The sequence below is a fragment of the Natrix helvetica genome, assembly GCF_964273705.1.
Source record: "Natrix helvetica genome assembly, chromosome: 2".
In the NCBI taxonomy this organism is placed as follows: Eukaryota; Metazoa; Chordata; class Lepidosauria; order Squamata; family Natricidae; genus Natrix; species Natrix helvetica.
This window is the reverse complement of record NC_138552.1, coordinates 275,197,729-275,212,487: the sequence shown is the minus strand read 5'-3', so window position 1 is coordinate 275,212,487 and position 14,759 is coordinate 275,197,729. Positions and strand designations below refer to the sequence as shown.

At 45.4% G+C, this 14,759-nt stretch overlaps 1 protein-coding gene across 1 annotated transcript in view; it reads right to left on the bottom strand.

Annotated features, from left to right (window-relative positions):
* Positions 1–481: 481 nt before the first annotated feature.
* TMEM132E (transmembrane protein 132E) overlaps positions 482–14,759 on the bottom strand; it is a 296,117-nt gene continuing 281,839 nt past the window's right edge. The window contains exons 6-9 of the mRNA XM_081944775.1: positions 14,017–14,222; positions 8,789–9,068; positions 5,583–5,774; positions 482–3,402 (exon numbers count right to left, since the gene is read on the bottom strand). Coding sequence (XP_081800901.1) covers positions 2,368–3,402; positions 5,583–5,774; positions 8,789–9,068; positions 14,017–14,222 — 1,713 coding nt within the window. The 3' untranslated portion in view covers positions 482–2,367. The remainder of the gene's footprint in view (positions 3,403–5,582; positions 5,775–8,788; positions 9,069–14,016; positions 14,223–14,759) is intronic.

Below are 14,759 nucleotides of genomic sequence, written 5' to 3'. Positions count from 1 at the left end.
CCAGGCCTTTGCTGAATGTGAATGAGAGGAATTCACATTTGTTTAATAAAAGGGGTTTTGTGGGGACCAGGACTCTGCCTTGTGCTTTTGGGGGAAGCCTAGATTAGAACACTTCATGCCACGTATATGGCAGAACCAGTCTACCTCCACGTCCTTTGTAGCTTGCCCCCTTCTTTGTCTTGTTAATTTTAATGTTAATATTCATGCTCTTATTTTTAATGTTTGACCTTGTTTCTCTACTGCTGAGAAGCTGCACAGAATCATCTCTAAGCGAGATGGAGTGCATATAAATAATAAAATAAAACAAATCAACAGCTTTTGTAACCCCCCCCCCCCCGTCACTTTGTCTGCTTCTGTAGTTCCAGCTCAAATTACCTTCATTTTTAAATATGGCGACCAGAACCATACATAGATTTCCAGGTGTGGGTCATACCCTAAATTTATATAAGTGTGCTACAGTGTTGACCATTTTTAATTCCTTCTTTATTTTTCCTAGTTAGGAGCTTGTCATTCCCGCAACAGTCATATACATCAGCCTCTTCACCGAGGTATCCTTTACGACCCCAAGATAATTTTCCTGGTTAGTAAACAAGACAGTTCATGTTCCAGCTGTGTATATGAAAAATTAACGTAGAGAGTGTTTTGTCCCCAACGGATCATTTTATACTTAACTTGTTCGGCTTTTATGTGCCTTTTCTCCCCACCTCCCATTCCAATATCGGAAAGTTTCCCAGGGCTCTTGAAAAGCAGCTATGTCAAAGATACTTCAACTTTGCTCAGAGGCCAAACCACCAGGTTGATTGTCAAGGATATCCTCATCCTTCTGAGGATCAAATCCAGTATTTTCACTGGCAAGTATCAACTTTCTTTCCCAAAGAGAAGAATAAGTAGACAGAACAAGGAGGCAGGGAGAGACCTCTGGAAAAATTAGAATCCTGCAGTCAGAAGAGATATCTCTTCCTCCCTCCCTCCCTCCCTCTCTCTCTCTCTCTCCCCCCTCTCTTTTAAATAAAAATGCAAAGTCCATCCCCCTGTATAGAGCGGCTCCTGATCAGGGTATCATCATCATGCCTGACCCCCATCTTGCGTGTCGTTTTCTAATTTATATCGTGACTCTTCGTGTAATCCATGCCTTGTTGTGCCCTTGGGAAGAGCTTTGTTTCACATGTTCCTGGACATCACAGAAGCTCAGACAGTGAGAAAGGGAACAGGGAAGGATTTGGGGAGTGCTCACAGTGAAAGAATAGTAGCTACACCTCCCTCTTCCCTCTTCTATAGGAAAAAAAATGTATCTCCTCAACAAGAAGGGAAAACTGCTCCCAACATGGCGGTCAACTGATGGAGAAACCAACCAGGGAGACCTTCAAGCCCAAACATCCCGCATGTAAAAACAAAACAAAACAAAAAAAAACACAGGCAGGTTAGGAATTTGATCCCTCTTTGGAAATTAGATGGCTTCTTCCAGGAAGGTTAATTTCTCCTCTCTCCTGCTTGGAGTTAGAGGGTGGGTTAATACACAATTTGGGGGGAAAAAGAGGCTGGAACTAGGGAGGAAGCAGTTACAGGCATTCGAAGAGGAAGATGGTGTTTGGAGTAGCCGGGGGGGGGGAGTCCTTTTTCTCAGCCCCCCTCCCCAGATAGCAACAGTGACTCCCAGCCCCCTTGTGTGTGTGTGTGGGGGGGTGTCTGATGGCCATCTGGTCTGAGGTTTCTCCCTCCCCACCAACCAGAAGACGGTTCCATTGGGCTCCCCGTGAGCCGAGCCGAATCCCTGAATATTATTTATTTTAAAGAGTCAACATTTATTGTGCAAGAAAAAGAAAAGAAAAGAAAAGCCGACAGACCAAAGGATTTGCATCGCCTTTCAGAGAGAGAGAGACGGGCAGCAAAGGCAGCAGTGGATGTTGGCAAGGCAAGGAGTAATATTCCCCCAAGCAACCCATCAGGTACAAGGACCTATTGCACGCTCTGGCTCATTACCCAACCACAGCTCAGACACTCCCTTCTCTTGGTCTGCTTGACGGTGCCAGTCAGTCCCCAACCCCACTTCCATGGAGTAATGGCACCCAGCCTGCTCCAGCCAAGTCTCCTTCAGCTATACAGAGTGACCCATAGATGTACCACAAGCAGCCTTTCATAAGAGCTCTCCATCCAAAAGGAAAAAAGAAAAGAAAAGATCCCATCCCATTCTACAAGACGTCTGGTTTTCCTGTAAAACCATTCCTGGTCGTGCAGGTGGGCTTGTCCACTGAGAGGAAGAGCTAGAGGAGAGCCCAGGGAGGGCAATGCAATCTAGCCACGTCAAGCCCAGAGAGAGCATCCCTGTACATCTCTCCCCTTGGCTTGTTAAGCATTGGCTCCGGCCCGTTATGCAATCTCCTTGATCCTATGGATGTAGTTGTGCAGCTCCTCGGGCTCCTGCAAACCTATGTCTTGACAGACCCACTCCAAGTCCTCTTCATCTGCTATAGGAATTGAATTATAGGCCAGTTCCTCGGAGGGCATGGTGGCAAAGGTAGTAAATTTGACCCGCTTGCGCTTGGAAGTGGGAGAATTGAGCGGGTCCTCGCTCTGGTCCCTGGTGGAGCCCCCGGAAGAGCCATCCCCCCGCCCGTGAACCTGACTCTGCACACTGGTGTGCGAGGAGCCGCTGCTGTGGTGGTCCCCATGGCAGCAGGTCTGCACGTTCTCCAGTGGGTTGCCTGGGCTCTCAGGCTGAGGAGATAGATCATTCTGGGCCCGCAACGGTTGTCCATTTCCCAAGAAGACCCAGTGGTGGGAGTGGTCCATGTTGGTTTGTCCTTCTGGCGGGATCCGTTTGTGCCGGTATTTGAGTACAAAGACAATACAATTAATAAGGAACACCAGAATGGCTAAACAGAAGACACCGAGCAGGGCGTACATGCCTATTTCCAGGTCTGTGAGTCCCCGGGAGACTTGTACGAAGCCAGTGGGAATGGTTGGGAAGTCCTCCGTTGGAAGGATGACGCTGGGTGCCCAACTCTCCTGACTTGGCGCCAGCGGCCACTCTACTTCCACCCGTGGCGTGGTGCGAGGCACACTCTTCTCCCGTCCAGGTCTGCTAGGAGTTTGGACAGGCTCATAGTCATAAGTAGGTTCCTCCTCGGAGCTGAAGTGCACACGGACATTGGCCAATGTGGTGGCCAGCACACTCTTGCGTTTGGTCTTCTGGCAGCTCTCGCAGATCAGCAGGTCAGCTTTGATCAGCTCGCCGGACCCTTCCCCTTCAGCCCTCACTAGTGAGAAGGTCCGCTCGGGCACCACCGATATCACTGACCTGTCCTGGCTGGTCACCACCAGTGTGTAATCCTTTGGGTCGTACAAAGAGAGGGGAGCAATTGTACCATCGCTGTACGACACCCAGAGGCTGAGCAGAGCTTCCTATTTGAAAGAGAGAGAGAAAAAAGTCTTTGGAACCACTCGTAAACTTTTGCACACGAATGTATTCTTGTCTCCTAGGTGACCTCAAATTATTTAAATCAGAGACAGTATGCGACCTCTGGAGAATAGAGCCTTTTAGTTATGGAGAGCCCAATTCAAAATGCTTGCCTCCTCATTCCATTTAATAGACAATGATTTTCTGGATTTTTTACAATCTTTATTTAAGAACCCTCCTACCTTAAGAACTACAGAACAATCTGGAATATCTGTCCTTCAATTGATATATTTGGGCTGCCAGGACAGAAAGGTCCTGATTAGTTGTCAAGCACAATTTCAGAAAAGCTACTTTGCTGATCAAGGAAGACATAACAAGGCGCCCTTTGATCTCCCAGAACCGGTGACCCCCAGTTTCAAAACCACCATTCTCTATCAGTCCTAATTCCCAAATTTCCCCCGTTTCTATGTTTTATATTAAACCTTCCCCATACCTGTCATCTTCTAGATATTCTGAAATGCAAATTCCCATCTCCCCATCTAGTGCACATTAACCTGTCCTTTTTTCTCAAACCGGTCTCTCTTTTTGTCTGATTTATTCATACCCAGTCACAATATTCTCAATTTTCCAGATTCACCCAATGTGGAAAACCATACATTTGGATTAACAAAAGGAAATTGGTGTGTTTGATTAAATAAATAGCAATAGCACTTAGACTTATATACCGCTTCACGGTGCTTTACGGCCCTCTCTAAGTGGTTTATAGAGTCAGCCTGTTGCCCCCAACAATCTGGGTGCTCATTTTACCCATCTTGGAAGGATGGAAGGCTGAGTCTATTGGTTCTTTGGGCGTGGCTTGGTGGGCATGGCATGGCTTGGTGGGCGTGGCACGGGAAGGATACTGCAAAATCTCCATTCCTTCCTGATCAACTGGGATTCGGGAGGCAGAGAATAGATGGGGGCGGGAACAGTCAGATGTGGTATTTACTAGTTCTCCGAACTACTCAAAATTTCCTCTACAAGTTCTCCAGAACTGGTCAGAACCTGCTGAATACCACCTCTGATGTACATATAAACATATATGCGATAATATCAATAGTTATTGAAAAGTATACTATCTTCCATTATAATATCTACTATATTTAGTATATAGATTATATTTACTAATCATTTTTTCTTTCTCATGTAGTCCATATTTCACATAAATTCACTCATCTAACTTCTGTATCTGTCATCTAACCATTTGTAGAAAAGTTCTTGTGTCACAAAATATTCTGAATCTTCTTTTTCTTTGATTTTTAAAGTTAACCTATCCATTTCTGCACATTCCAGAATTGTTTTGATTATATTATCATCTGTAGGGGTTTCTGCACTTTTTCCAGTATTGTGCGTATGCAATCCTGGTATTTTATTTTTATTGGTTGCATCAAATATTTTGCAACAGCTTTATATTTTCTTTGTGTACAGCTTACTCTGTAAACCGCTTGCAATCATTTGGAATATGTAGACCATATGTGATATACTCTAGTAAACTATCAAATAAACATTTACGAGGCTACGGAAATCTTGTAAAAATATCCTTCGCTGGTAAGCTACCTTCTTCTATACACACGCAGGCTGAGTCCACACAAGAATGTAAGCAACAACAACATTAACCGATTAAAAAGCAATGATGTTTAAGCATGTTGTGTGAATGCAACTGCCAGATCTTTAACTGAGTTTGTTCACCTTATTGAGCAAACCCAATGACATAATAATGTATTGTGAGAAGAATTTTGCTGCAATTTTCAGTGATTAAAAAAAACAACCCAGTAAAAACTCAAAAAACTCACTAAAGCACATATTTCTCTGAACCTTTTAAAGATTTAGCCTCTCTCCAATGAACTAGAATTCCCCTTCCAGATCAACGCACAGAAAAATTCAGTCCCCCGTTAGGGGCATTTTGGAGAAGCAATTTGTTTAGACCAAGTTCCATCTTTCCTGTGACATCCTGGTTCTCGGATTACAGAGAATATTCTCAAGTAAAGCGACCTCTCATCCCATGGGCCTCTCACTGCAGTTTGAAGAGAACAGTTGGCCTTCTCTTTGGCCGTCTGTGAGAATGAGGCCAATCCATTCCCTTGAACCTTGGGGGCTTCTGGGAACTATAAAGTGATAGTACTTTCCTAAGAGTGATCAACGTTACCTGCTTGGAGAAATTGAGAGTCTGCTGAGCTGTTGTCTTGGCCACAATGGTGTGGCTATTTCCAGGGCTGGCATGAAGGGAAAGGGAGAGGTTTGAGACCACCTGAGCTTTCAATTCCACAATGGTAACCTTCTCATCAACCACAGTCACTGGTGTCTCACCAAGGACAGCTTCCATAAGTGGAGAAACTACCTGTAGAAAAAAAAACGGATGTCCTTATTGATAAAGAACTAGGACTGAGGATTCAGAGAATCAGGTTTTTGAAAATGTGAAAAGAACCCTATTAAAAGCATAAGAAGAATATTTAAATGAATGAATATTTCTGGATGAAATGGAAGATCCTTCAAATTGAGCAATTTATTTTTCTAATATAATGCAAAATATTGGTAGCATGAATTGGGGGCTGCAGACCTCAAACAATAGTGCTGAAGGGCAAATGTAGCACATAGACCTTATATAGCTACCTCTCCCGAATCTCTTCTTATAAAAAAGTTGCTCCAATTTCACCATTCTTTTTAGTTGGTTTTTCTTTTTTTCCAAGAACCTCTTCACATAATGGTAGACAACAATCACGATGAAATAGGCCCTGAAATAAGGTAAAGGTTCCCCTCGCACATATGTGCTAGTCGTTCCCGACTCTAGGGGGCGGTGCTTATCTCCATTTCAAAGCCGAAGAGCCAGCGTTGTCCGAAGATGTCTCCGTGGTGATGTGGCTGGCATGACTAAACACCGAAGGCGCACGGAGGCTCTGTTACCTTCCCACCAAAGGTGATCCCTATTTTTCTACTTGCATTTTTTACATTCTTTCGAATTGCTAGGTTGGCAGAAGCTGGGACAAGTAACGGGAGCTCACGCTGTTATGCAGTGCTAGGGATTCGAACTGCCAAACTGCCGACCTTTCTGATCAACAAGCTCAGTGTCTTAGCCACTAAGCCACCACGTCCCTCAGGCCCTGAAATACCTCTCTTTTTTTAAAAAAAAAAAAACCTTATCCTAGCCCAGACCCTGACATTTGTAGACCCAGCAAGTGGAAGACAAATATATACTGATATTCTTAGAATCAAAACTTTTATTTAAAAAAAAAGACTATGAAAGGAATAAAATATACCTTGCATTGCTCAAGGATAAGCAAGGCCTTGTGTATATACTGCAGCATGAAACATGCAAGTCTAATATCACTGTCGTAACTTATTGGTATCATCTTTTTCCTGCCCTGAATATGGGTTATCTCACATGAGGAATATGTTTCCTTTTCTTTTTTTCTTTTTAAAGCAAGGAATACATTACAGGAAAAGAAATGCCCATGACAGAACAGCTTCTGAAGCTTTGTAATAGAGGTTCTGGATCTCAAAATTGCCTCCTGAGATCTATAGCCACATTTTCCATGTCTCTCTCTGGAATTGGACTTCTCATAATAATAGAGCCAGCCCACAGATCATCACCCATTCGTGATCTCTCCTTCACATAGAGAGACAGAAAGTTCTTCAAAGGGTATTTTTTCAGTGGGAGGCACACCGACCTTGAGCAGGGCTATCTTTGAAGATGGCAGCCTGGGATTTTTGCTTAGGAAAGCTATACAATGTCAAAGCCTGGAATTAATTGAAGTTACAGAGATTCCTGGCACAGAGTCAAGCCCCACTCAGAAATGTTCAGGGAGAAAATACACAGGAGAGAGGCAAGGAATATGGGCAGGGGAATGCAAAATGGAGGAAGGAAGGTACACAAAAATCTTCTTCTAGGCCTGCCTAAGCTAAGCCAACTGCTATGCTGGCTAGGAACTCTGACCTTGATAATCTGACATGCGACAAGTTGCAGAATACTGCTTTAAATACACAGAACCCCACACTGTATGGATTATATACCTTCTTATCTGGATTATCTGCATAAGAATTCAATCAATCAGAATAGAACTGGAAGGGACCTTGGAGGTCTTCTACTCCAACCCCCTGCTCAAGCAGGAAACCCTATACCAATGTTGGCGAACCTTTTCGGGACTGAGTGTTGAAACGGGAGCGTGAACGTGTAGGGAGCACCAAAAAATGGAAGAGCGGTTTCCTGGCACGCATGAGCGCACCAGGAAGCTGAGCTTCCAGTTTCCAGTGTGTGCATGCGTGCCAGTCACCTGGTCCTCCGGTTTCTGGTGCGCATGCATGCCAGGGAACTGCTTTTCCAGTTTCCAGTGCTCCCGCCCACTTGAAGACCAGCTGGCCGGTGTGCTGGAATCCAAAAAAGCAACAGATGATGGCTGGAGTGCCTGGAGAGATGGCTGTGTGTGCCACTTCTAGCACATGTGCCACAGGTTTCCCATCACTGCCTTATACCATTTTAGAGAGGTGGCTATCCAGTCTTTTCTTAAAAACCTCCAGTGATGGAGCACTCATTAACTTCTGAAGGCAAGCTGTTGCGGGGGTTAATTGTCCTCACTGTTACGAAGTTTCTCCTTAATTCCAGGTTGTTCCTCTCCTTGATTAGTTTCCATTTTTTACATATTGCACATTTAGTTTACGTACTTAACATTACATAATATTATGTCATATGTCATTCCTACTCCCAAATTCATGTTCGCTGGTTGCTAACTCCTTGAACTGACTCCACTGAAGATTCCGTTTTAAAATAAAATAAAATAAAAGGTCTCGAGTGGAAATAGGGTGCTGGATTGCTCTTCTTGCTCTAGAAAATATAGAAGTAGGGTAGGTTGGGTGGGAGAAGGTTAGATAGTTTTGAAAACAGGATATCCACTTTCTTTGCCTCCGGAAGTTGTGAATGCCCCAACACTGGAAATCTTTAAAAAGATGTTGGATAGCCATTTGTGTGAAACAGTATAGGTTTTCCTGCCTAGGCAGGGGGTTGGACTAGAAGACCTCAAATGTCCCTTCCAACTCTGCTATTGTATTGTAAATGTATGAGACAATAATAAGCAAAGGGTTTATCTGGATATCTGCAAACTTATTCTTCCTTCACTTTTGCCATTGCAACAGACAGTCTGAGGACAACTTATGGATCATTTACTGATGACATTTACTGGGATTTTGTGCACCCGAGGAATGACATCACTGTCTGTCCGTCCTTCCTTCCTTCCTTCCTTCCTTCCTTCCTTCCTTCCTTCCTTCCTTCCTTCCTTCCTTCCTTCCTTCCTTCCTTCCTTCCCCTGCCCTATACGACTAGTACAATATTTCTTTTTAGTTCAGCGCTTGACTAGCTTTTACCTTGAACAAGGTAGCGCCTGGCTCCCTGCCAGCTAGTGTTTTGCTGTTGACCATGTGTGCCACACGAGGGTTGTCGACCTTCATGAAGTCACTGACCAGGTCTGTGACCTCCACCATCCACTCGGGCCCCAACATGGTGACCACCTGATCGGTGCCCTCCGAGGAGGTGGTGTGGAACTGGGTGAACACTTGCAAGGTGGAATGCTGGTACTGAAGGGTGCAGCCCCTGCTTTGCCTCCGCTCTTCTTCCTCCTCCTCATCGTCACTCTCCCGGATGGACCTGTGAGAAGTTGAAGGACATCAGCAGGGGAAAAGGATTTGGTTGGCAGCTTTGTTTTTAATGCAAACTATTTTCCTTTCGATCAATCTTTTTTCTTTCTTTCTTTCTTTCTCAGATGGTCAGAAATCAGTTCCTTGACCTCCAAGAAAAACAACCATGAATTTAAGATAACTGCGCCTCTCCCCATACCACCCAAAAAATAAGAATTGCAGATTGACAAGAAAAGAAAGATAAACCCAAAAATGACATCGAATGCCAAGCTTCCTCAATTTATCAAGCTGGCTGTCAGGCCTGCAGAGGTTCCTTTAAGAATCTTTGGCCTGCCACACTTTCTTATAATTTCCTATGTGTTTCATTAGTGTAATAGTTGGGAGGGGGGGATAGAATGGAGTAGGATTGTGGAATGTATTGTTTTGATTCTTCCTAGAAGCTCAAGGTCATCTTTTGTCTCCGCACCTCGACAGCTGACCGGAAGCAGAGGGGTGTAGATGCCAGCGTGGAAGATGATGATTGGAACATGTGATGAAGTGTGGGGATAGATCATGAACTTTCAACTGGGTGAACCCACAGGATGTACATTAGAGTTGAGATTTCATAGCATAATGCCAACATGCCTGTCTTATTAAATTGGAGCTTTAAGGATAACTTTGCCTTGGACAATGATTTAATTCTGCATGGTATTTGGAACGCTGACACTGGCATTGCCAACTGGAGCTAAAACCAATCCAGAGAATATACCCCTATCCCAGGGGTTTCAAACTCGCAGCCCATGGGCTGGATGCGTCATGCACCGGGTTTAGTGAAGGGGGAAAAGTTGTGATACGTCAGAGGATGACGATGTGACGACGCGAGTTTGACACTCCTGCCCTATCCCAAAGAAATGGATGGACATGATATACATCTGTGATGGCGAACCTATGGCACATGTGCCACAGGTGGCACGTGTAGCCATATTTGCTGGCACGCCAGACGTCAGCATGCCAGCTGATTTTTCACCCTTCCGGAAAGCCTCTGGAGGCTGGGGAGGGCGAACAATGGCCTCAACGTCCCAACCAGAAGTTTAGGAATGATCCATTTCCGGCTTCTGGAGAGCCTCCGGGGGGCCGGGGGAGGACATTTCTGCCCTCCCCTGGCTTCAGGAAAGCCTCCAGAAAGCTGGGGAGGGGTCACACATGCATATGTATGTGGGTGGGGAGGATTGAATTGGTGTGGGTGTGCGGGCGCAATTTTGGCACACCATAAAAAAGAAAGGTTTGCCACCACTGATATAAACTATACTAGTGGGCATATCTGTACATATTCCTATCATGAGCCAGGCTCCTAAACATGGAGCCTCAGGGCAAACAGAATTAATTAATTTACACTAGCTGAAGGAATGGCTACTAATTACACTTAATTTTTTGTTTGTAAAATACGCTATCTCATTTACAAAGCTGGTTGATTGCTATCTGTGTATACTCTCTCTCACACATCCACATTCTTATTCTCATTTTCACACAAGTCACAACACTGACAAGTGCATGAAGGGAGGGAGGGAGGGAGGGAGGGAATTCGTAGGAGGAAGATGCCGCAAGGGGGAGGAGAAGGGATTGGGAAATTGAGAGACATCCCGAGTGCTCCACAAGTGTTACAAAATAAATTCACCAGGGAGTTTCTCATCCCAAGCAATATTTCTTGCCCATATGTTTATCTTCATAACTTTCTCTGTTCTTACCATCGAACTGAAGGGAATGCCCTGCCCAATTAATTAATTATTATTATTTGGGGGCGGGGGAAAACATGTTCTGTTGTCAGGTAGATAGGTAGTCACTCTGATCCCACCATGGCGGGATCAGCCACCATGATACAGCCAGCTGGATTTTGAAGATGATGGCAACACAACACCCCAAAATAGAAAGGGCAATGCTTCCTGTCCTCCAACGTGAATATTTCGGATCCTGAACATGAACATTCTCATTTACTGAGCTGTGCTTTCTGTTTATCCATTCGGCAGTTGTCAGATACGAGCATCTAGTACGGAAAGGCTAGTAAACTTAAGTTTACATATTGGCCACTTAAACATCTGCAGCAGACTTTCCCATTCTATTCCTTTCTGTACAACTGGAGTCATAGGAACCACATCATGCAATCACTTAAGTCAGGGGTGTCCAAACCTGGGAACTTTAAGACTTGTGGACTTCAACTCCCAGAATTCCCCAGCCAGCAGAATTCCCCAACCAACCCCCAAAGCCAGCATGGCTGGGGAATTCTGGGAGTTGAAGTCCACAAGTCTTAAAGTTCCCAAATTTGGACACCCCTGACTTAAGGCATCAATCCCCAACCTTTTGGGCACCAGGGACCAGATCTGTGGAGGGCAATTTTTCCATGAATCCAGGGGAGGGGGGGAGAGCAGGGGTGGGCTGTTGGGGGTTTGCAGGGGTTCGGGCGAACCTCTAGCTAAGATTTTGTGCAGTTCGGAGAACCCCCAAATCCCACTCTTGGCTGGCCCCACCCACCCCACCTCTCCTCTCCCAGGAGTCCCCCACACGGCCTGTTTTGGATACAAGTAAGTGCAGGGCGCGCACAGATACTTGGGGAAGGCGAAAAACGGGCCAACCGGAAGTTCGGGAAGGCCAGAAATGGGCCATGTCCGGCCTCAAGAGGGCCTCCCCTGTGGTGCTGGAAGCCAACTAGGCCACGCCCACCCAGCAACCGGACAGAGAAACCCTTACTAAAATTTTTGAAGCCCCCCCCTGGGGAAGAGGTGTGGTTTCACGTGCTGCCTGGATCCCAGCCTGGTTACTAGCAGGCATAGACTATTAATAAACCTCAGACTGGGGTTTGGGGACCCCTCATTTAAGGCATGTCCAAATTAAATTCTTCTCTTCACTATATAACCCCTTTTGAGGTAGATGGACTGCTTAGAAATATTAAACAACTAAATTCAAAAAGGGGAGTCACTATCTCTCTGGGTAATTAGTTCAACCATGCAATTCGTCTCCCGTGTAAATTTCTTCCTAACATTCAGTTGAATTAACAGAATAACAGAAATGGAAGGAACCTTGGAGTTCTTTCTTCAAGCAAGAAACCCTGTATAATTTCAGACGAAGGACTGTCCAACCTCTTCTTAAAAACCTCCACTGTTGGAGCATCCACAGTTTCTAGAGGCAAGTCGTTCCACTGATTAATTGTTCTAACTGTCAGGAAGTTTCTCCTCAGTTCTAAGTTGCTTCTCTCCTTGATTAGTTTCCACCCATTGCTTCTTGTTCTGCCCTCAGGTGCCTTGGAGAATAGCTTGACTCCCTCTTCCTTGTGGCAGTCCCTTAGATATTGGAACATTGCTATCATGTCTCCCTAATCCTTCTTTTCATTAAACTATACATACCCAGCTCCTGCCACCATTCTTCATGTTTTAGCCTCCAGTCCCCATATCATCTTTATTGCTCTTCTCTACACTCATTCTAGAGTCTCAACATCTTTTTTATATTGTGGCGACCAAAACTGGATGCAGTACTCCAAGTGTAATCTAACAGTTGGAACGTGCCATCTTAATATCCATGTTTCTGTGTCTGCCCCATGGTATGAGAGGGAACAGATAACTGTGAGAGATGATGCCCACGGAGGAGAAAGTGGTATGAAGGACTACAATGAGGCAGAAGCTTCCTGGGCAGGAGGAAGCACATTCGAGCAGAAGAAGGGGGAAGCAAAAGGCGGCACAACCCAGAGATGGATAGGAGAAACAGAGAGTTTGAATAGCCACACAGTAGAATCTCCCAGGATACATCCATTTGGTTGAGGGTAGTTAAGGGTTGACTTTGGCAACACTGATGTCCAGCTAAGCCCAAGAATGACATGGAAGAGTTCAGCCAGAGTTTTGCTTGCACATAACAGACAGAATGTTGCCAAACTCAATCCTTACCACCCTCAGATATAATATACCCAGGAGATTCTAGGACGTACCTATCTAAACTCTCTTTCTCCTGTCTCCTGTCCATCTGTCGGCTGTGCTGCCTCTCCAGAAGTGGGATTCTACCGGTTTGGACCGGTTCACCCGAACCAGTAGCGGAAATCGCGGGTGGCCCCGCCCACCCACCCTGTCTCTATGGCATCACATTTAGGCCCCCTTTTAAAGCCAAAGTGTATGCGCGGAAGCCTGAGTGAACAGGTAGGGAAGGTAAATGAATACCACCACCCCTGCGTCTCCCCACTTCTCTTTCTGTAACGTGCTTCCTCTTTGCTGGGAAGCTGCTGTCTCACCACAGTCCTTCACACCACCTCCCTCTCCGTGGGCACCATCTCTCAAAATTTATCTATTCTCTGTCGTCCCAGAGGGCAGACGCAGAAACATGGATATTAAGATGGCAGATTCCAACTGAGCGTTAGGAAGAAACTTACATGGAAGAGTAATTGCACCGTGCAACTAATTACCCAGAGAGATAATGATTTCCCCTTTGTTGGATAAACCAGCTCACCTCCACAGGCGTCATCTCGCACAATGACTGTCATATCCCCACTCGGTCTTCTCCTTCCAAAGCTAAACCTTCTCAAATGCTTCTATCTCTCTCGACTAAATTTCTATTCCACTAATCATCATCCTCTGAAGTTGTTCCAGTTTCTCTATATCAGTGATGGCTCACTGAGTGCCCAAAGTGCGCACACACCCACACCCAAATGCAATGCGCACATGGCCACGCATCTGCCTCGCCCCTGCACAACTCCCCTGCCCCATACACGTGTGCACCCCGCATGCGCACACCTCACGTATGCCCACCTTCTGCATGTGCCCCACCCCCCCACAGCATAGACCTGAAGACACGTTGGATGGTTGGAGGCGTGCGTGCATGCATGGCAGAGCTGAGCTCACGTGCCCACAGAGAGGGCGTTGTGTGCCACCTCTGGCACGTGTGCCATAAGTTCGCCATCACTGCTCTAACCCTTGTTAGGAGTGCAGAGCCCAGAACTAGCCTACCTCCGATCAGGTAAGATGGGGACTCGCCATCCTTTCACTTGGCTGAGGTGTGGGTCAGACAGCTCAATATGAAGAGGGAGTTTGGGGACCCAAACAGTCATCTCCAAGAGAGCACTGAGGTGCTCATAGCTGAAGAAGACACCTGCGTTCATGGACCCTCTAGACTCCTTGCCGCTCACAAAGACATAGTCACAGCTACTGGACACCTATAGAAAAATGGGGAGGGAAAAAGAAGACATTCCACATGTTTATGGATTTTGAAGACTTTGAGGTAAGGTTTCAAACAAATTACCTTCAAACAAGGGACGGTTTCTAAAACTGCCCTCTTACATGCCCTGCTTATTTGTTTTAAAGCTTTTGTGTCACGTCTGTAAGAGAGAGACGGAAGGGGGTGGGTGGGAGAAGAGAAGATGGATACTTAAGTAAAGAAATAATAGCAACGGCACAGATTTACTGAAGTCTTTCTTGTACTACCCTAATGACCAAATAAAAAAAAACAGAACCAGAAAAAGAAATGGTTTGGAAAAACATTTCCATTATAACTGATCAATATGCATATTGGCTAAGTAAACAATGCCCTTCACTAGAGGGGCAGGCAGTTAAGGATACTGCATAATTTCACATGCATTTGAACTCTAAAGTGCCTCAGTTAAGAGACCATTTTTATTACCGGCACGCTTATAGCCTTTACTGTTGCAAATAAGCAGGCTGAAAGCTGTGTAGTCTGCATAGTCTGCTCCCTG